This window comes from Daktulosphaira vitifoliae, unplaced genomic scaffold (genome assembly GCF_025091365.1).
Source record: "Daktulosphaira vitifoliae isolate Bord-2020 unplaced genomic scaffold, ASM2509136v1 Scaffold_1, whole genome shotgun sequence".
Classification (NCBI taxonomy): Eukaryota; Metazoa; Arthropoda; class Insecta; order Hemiptera; family Phylloxeridae; genus Daktulosphaira; species Daktulosphaira vitifoliae.
Genome location: NW_026099572.1, coordinates 60,786,597 through 60,793,049, shown reverse-complemented (window position 1 = coordinate 60,793,049; position 6,453 = coordinate 60,786,597). Strand labels below are relative to the sequence as shown.

The following is a 6,453-nucleotide window of genomic DNA, read 5'->3' as shown; positions in this document are numbered from 1 at the left end:
TAAATTTGTAATTTTTTTGGATATTTCCCCCATTTGCGGGGAACGAGGGAATTTTTTTCAATTTTTAAGGGTAATGTCTTCAACTAGATACGATTTGTGATCTTTTGACGTATTTTTGAAAGAAATCGGTCCAGTGAGAGCTGAGAAAAAGTGGCAACAGACATAAAAAAAAAAAAAAAAAAAAAACACATCATAGTAAAATTAATACCTTCTCCGCTTCGCATCGAAGCTAAAAGTAACTAGTAAAAATAAATTGACAGTAATACAATTGATGTTCAAGAAATTATATCAAAACCTCTTTAGCCAAGAGTGCTTCCAAAAAAGAGAATGTAACTGTCTTATTCCAAAATCAAATAGGTATGCTCAGTGTTTAAACTACAAGAGCAACAGATTGTGTTATAGCACCCAAACCTCAATTTCAGCACTTATAAGCTCAAGGGTCTCATGTTTTTCTTATTTAATTGGTCAATTTCTGATGAGCTGTGATTGGAAAAAATAATTGGTCATTTAATTAAACAAGTTTTTGAGTAAATAAAATGCCATCTATAAATTTTATTAGTTTGAACAGAATTGAAATTTCTTAAGATACAACAAAAATTACCTCTTGGGCTACTTGAACAATTATTGTTGATTTGTAAATGATTGCGTATTTTTGGAGATTCAGCTAAAACAAACTTTTAATTAGTTATCTAATTTAAAAACTTATTAAAATATTAAGTGATACTCATGTTCTTAGATTTTGTAGAATATAAGGTGCTTGATATTTTTGGTGTGACTAATCTTTTACTGGGAGATGAAAAATTATGCTTATTTGGTGAATTAGCTAAAAAACATATTAGAAAGTAAAAGAAATTTTGAACTATTTAGTTTTGGCAGTTTTACATAAAATAAACAAAAAATAATGAGTTGATAAATTAATTACTACAAGCTAAATAATTACCGTCATCAGATTCAGAAGAAAATAAAAGGCAATCACTTTCAATTTTTAGATCAGCAGGTTCAGGTGATGAATTAGGAGTAAACCTCTTAGACCGTTTAGAATTAAACTTTTTGTTTACTTTTTTTCGTTTAGATGATAATCCATCTAAATCAGATGTATCTTCAGCAAGCCTACATTTTTTTCTTGCAACCAAAAAATTAACTAAATCAAATTAGATCACTAAAATTAATAATAATTATGTATTTAACAAACAAACATGCATAATGAAATAATGATATTATTATTCTTCTTTTTCCTCGCCTTAATATCGACTACTTGGGGTCGGCCACCCTTATCCTAAACTTCCACTTGACACGATCTCCCACATCATCTACGCTCAAATCAGCTGTCCTCAAATAATAATATAATAATATTATTATTATTGAAAATACTTACCGATGTGTTCACAGCCAGAGAAAACCCTGACTGAGATATTTAAATTTTTTTCTATTCGGTATTCTCCTTTTTTCATTAAACCGACTGTTATTTAAGTGGTTAGTTGGCCAGGCACACATTCCAGTTTTGTGATTAAACCAAAAGTCGGGAACAACTTCCACTGAATTATCATCCATAAAATTAACAACACACCAAGTCATGGTCTACTTCGTAAGAAAGTTCGGAGGTAAGTCTTACAGAATATGCGAATGATACGCTTAAGATATACCTAGTTACTCGCAGCTGGAGGGTCGTATGGCTAATGATTGTTTTTTTGGAACAAAATTATTCGTTATCAGTTAAACGCACGTGCGGTCCAAGTCACAACATGTATTTCTACGAAATTAGTATATATTAATTTATTGCCTTCAATAATTTAATTTTAGATTATATATATAATCTAAAAGGAACGCAATGAATATGTATAGGTACATTGCATTCTTCGAAATCAAAGTGAAAGAAATGTTTTTCCATTTATACGTTCATTGTTGACGTCAATTTATTTATTTATTATTTGATATTAGACCTGGCTATGATGATTTTTTACAACTATTAAAAATTGGTACTTATGGTTATTTAATAGAAACATTATGCTAAGTTTTAATCATTAGTAATTAGACATTTAAACACATGAAATAGTATTAGGTTAACTTAATAAACCTTTTTTTAAACAATTCATTATTGAACAAATTACATTTATTATCTATTGTAAGGTTTCAGCCAAACAGAGGGCCTACTAATTACCCACTGCCCAGGGGGAACACTGGACAGTGACCTAGTAGCCGCGCCAATCAAGATATTACTTGCTGACGGAGCTACTAGGTTTTGATAAAAACAAAAAAAAACCCAATATTAATAAAAATGAGGGAAAAGTATAGAGAAAAAAAAAAAAGAGGCCATGTATAATATAACATCATTTTTTTTAATTATTTAATTAAAAAATGTATAATTACTATTTAAGATATAAATATATTCATAGGAAATGACTATGAAAAGGAGAAGAAAAAAAAGAAAGAGGTGCTTGATACATAAAATTTAAAAAGGGGGGTTTCTTGATGTTGTACTTGTTGTTGATTGTTGATTTGAGGAGTGACGGCCCACCACCGGCCATAGTTGTGCTTTACGCCATAATCATCATCATCATCACCATCTCGACGTTTTGTTTAAATAAAAAAAAAAAAAGAGGACAAAAAAATACAGTCTGATTGACACCACAAGTCGACGGCAGATCAACTCGAAGTTTTATTTAAAAAAAACGGAGGACAAAAACACAACGACACCACTTGGTGGACAGCAGATCCACTCGACGTTTTATTTTGATAAAAAAAAACGGAGGACAAAAAAAAATACAATGAACAGCCTGGTTGACGGCCGGTCGACTCAACGTTTTATTTTGTATAAAAAAAAACGGAGGACAAAAAAAAAATACAAAAACGTGGTTTTCACAAAAAATACAAACGGACAACTTGTCGCCTCGGCAGTATAGGTGGAAAAAAAAATCATTGTCGCGGCATTTGAATAGTGGCCGGTGATCATGATGTCGCCGGGTGGTGGGGGTGCCAACTTTGAACTGGTTCATAGGGAGAATACAAAAGTGTAGGGATGCACTGTGTGCGGTCAACTGTCACAACAAACCGGGTACTGACCATTGGATCGGTTGATTGGTATATAAACTAATTTAATAATTGGGGACATACATAATACCTAATGCACACACTATTAACTGATAAGATTTATATATTAAAAAAAAAAACTTGTATAAATTCTGCAACATTACACTATCTAAATTCATTATTAGAGTTAAAATTATTTTTATACTTTAAAAAAACAACAATAATTATAAAACAAACATTTATACCTTGTAAATATTTTTAGTAGGTCATATTAAATATTACAAATAATTATTAATAGGATTTAAAATAATTTAGACACATTAAATAAACAATATACAAAACATTACTTAAAAATACTTTTAAGACTAATACAAGATTTTAATTACTAATTAATAATCCAGTGTTTCTTGTATTTCATTAATAGAAACATCACTATCTGCGGCCGACGAGAAAATTTCCAATTCTTCAAGAATACGTCTCTTCTTAGAACTTTTACTTCCGTAACTCATAATTAAAGTTTACCTTGCCAATTAAACAAAGATTTAAAAACTTTATCTATTAGAGATATTATAAATATTATCAATGTACCAATTGTTAGTACAAATGGGTAGTAGTAGTAATTAACTTATTATATCTATATAAAAATTATAAGTATACTTAATTTTTATTTAATGCTGAATGAAAATAAATTATTACTAAAATGTTAAAAATTAAACGTAGAGTTAATATTAAACGTATAATATAGAGTAAACATTATTTAAACATTCAATAGTTAATTAAAATGTATTATTAAAATTGAAATGTAAATGTAACATTACATAAATATTACATGAACAATATTAATTTTATAATATTTAAAGAATAACAAATAAATATTATATTTTTAATATTATTTAGTAAATCTAATGTAAATGATTATACAATATTTAATATTCCGAAATGCTATGTGGGCTTGTATGGTAAAACTTTATTTCTTCAAATGTGAATAACAATTACATAGAAATACTTAGAAATATATTTTAACAATAACGAAACAAAAAAAGAAAATATTTAGGTCTGATAGACCCAACGTACCTAATGAAGGGTTAAACTATATTTATTAATTGTACTTCTTAAATAATCTTTTTGCTATTGGTTATTTAGATATAATTTAGTTTCTTCATAGTCAATTGTATGCAAAGTATCTGTGTGTGCTATATCGCATAGACAAAACAATTTGTTGATAAATTTTTGTTCTTTAGCAATTCGTGTCAAATTTTTTCGTTTTCTCGATTTATTCAATGATTTCCATTCTTTATACAAATCGTCTATCTGAGTAATACTATGCTGATTTCTTTTTAGTAGAATTTTTTTTTTAGTTTAAAATACTTTTATTTATTTTATGACTAATGTAGCATTACTACGGATTTTTTAATTAACTTCTCTCAAATTATAAAATAAAACTTTCAATACTTGACCATTTGTAGGCAAATTAACACAATAATTTAGTTTTCATAATTACCAATTAGAAATACATAACTTCTAGATCTTTTGGCCATTATAAAAATTATAAAATATTTTATTACATAAAAGTAAAAGAAAAACAATGAATGTGTAATTTAATAAAAAGTTCCAAAGACAATAGTAGCTTGCTGTACTACATAGAATAAAATTCGACTTGAATAATTAAAATATTACATTTAACAGAACCTTGAAATGGTTATAAGTAGACCTCCGCAATTATCGATTATAGTTATCAATTATCAATTATAGACCAATACAACATAAGATAAGATTAACATTTATCTATTTTGTCGATGATTAATTGCGAAAATGGTAATGTCTTGATTAAATATTATAAAACTAAAATTAATTTAAAGAGAAGTAACTTGTGGTACATTAAATATATTATAAACAATCAGATAATTAAATTTAAAGTAAAAATAAAGAAATTCGTAAAATTAAAAGTTAACAAATTTAGTAATGCGAAATTCATTTTTTTATGATTTATTTCAAATAATACTAGTTCAATGCTAAAAAATTCAACTTAAGTAATTTATATTCAAGTCAATATCAACACTTGAAAATGTTGTAGTGAAGTGTTGAAACTTTTAAAGTAACAAAGTATAAAAAATAAGCTGTTTAATTTTTTTTGTGTTATCAATATATTGTTATCATGTGTAAAAAATTCAATAAATTATTAAAAATAATATATCAAAATATTGGTCTTAACATAATGTTTTTTTTTTGTATTTAGACTTTTATTGAAAAAATTAGTCGATAACCTCTAATATAGGTTTTATAGAATTCTTTATTCTTCGAAAATTCGAGGTCAAAATCTTAAAATGCTGTGCGCCTCGATTTAAACATTTCCAAATGATCTTAAATTTTTAGAATATTATTTTTTTATACTAAAGAAAAAAATGGAGGAGTGTCCTGAAAGAAATTTCGAAATTCGTAAAATAAGGACCACCCTAGTAAATATGTAAAGTCACACAGTCTCCAATATTATAATTCTCTGGTGAATCAGCAATGCTGATGATAATGTAAATGTATCATTATTGATAATAAAAATTAAGTCTGGGACAGATAAGTTTTATGAAAACATTAAAATTGTTAAATTCTATAAAGATCACAAAGTAACGCATACTTTACATTAAAAACTTGTATTTTAAAATGAATTCAAATTGTGAAGAAATGTTTGTACAATATATAATTAAATAAAAGAATGTTTTTTGAGTAAGAACTTTATATATGTTATTATAATAACTTTTACCAGTAGTAAAATATAAAATAATGTAAAAAATTAAATATAGAATTAAATTAAAAAAAAAACTGTATCTTTTTAAAAATACTTATTAATTTTCAATTCAGCGACCTCATAAACATATATTATTATATATAACACCATAGATTAAATACACATATATAAGCCATGGCATTCAGACAATTGGCAACCGATTTTTTGTTAATTTATACCAGTAGAGATAGCGCTATATATCCTCTCGAGAAATATTAAATATTTAATAATAACTGTCTAGTTTGTTGATATTCAAGTAATAGCCGCGATTATTGATGTACGGCTAACACCGTTAGCGCAAATTGAGATAAGAACCAGTTGTTACCAAAAGGCGATTGCTTATTTAATTTAAATGAAACTTTTCGTTTTTAATACGAATTCGATAAAAGGATTTTTATATTATTTGGTGTTTAATTTCTTAACTTACCAGTAATCAAGTCTAAGTGAAATATTTATTAATAATTACACATTTTATAAGGTTTTCATGTATAAAACTAATAATTTAATTTTTCAAATATACAATGAAATAGTAAGAAAAAAAACAAATTACAAATATTTTAGAAAAAAATATTCTAACAAATAAAGCAATTTTAACCAAAGTTCAGATCACTAAAAATGATAAAATAAGAAGTTAAGATAGGTTCATC

The 6,453-nt window shown here is 26.3% G+C and overlaps 1 protein-coding gene across 1 annotated transcript in view; it reads right to left on the bottom strand.

Moving 5' to 3' along the window:
* Positions 1–1,872, bottom strand: part of LOC126894848 (uncharacterized) — a 6,516-nt gene extending 4,644 nt beyond the window's left edge. Inside the window, exons 1-3 of the mRNA XM_050666152.1 lie at positions 1,393–1,872; positions 941–1,145; positions 602–823 (exon numbers count right to left, since the gene is read on the bottom strand). Coding sequence (XP_050522109.1) covers positions 714–823; positions 941–1,145; positions 1,393–1,575 — 498 coding nt within the window. The 5' untranslated portion in view covers positions 1,576–1,872 and the 3' untranslated portion in view covers positions 602–713. The remainder of the gene's footprint in view (positions 1–601; positions 824–940; positions 1,146–1,392) is intronic.
* Between the last annotated feature and the right edge of the window lie 4,581 nt (positions 1,873–6,453).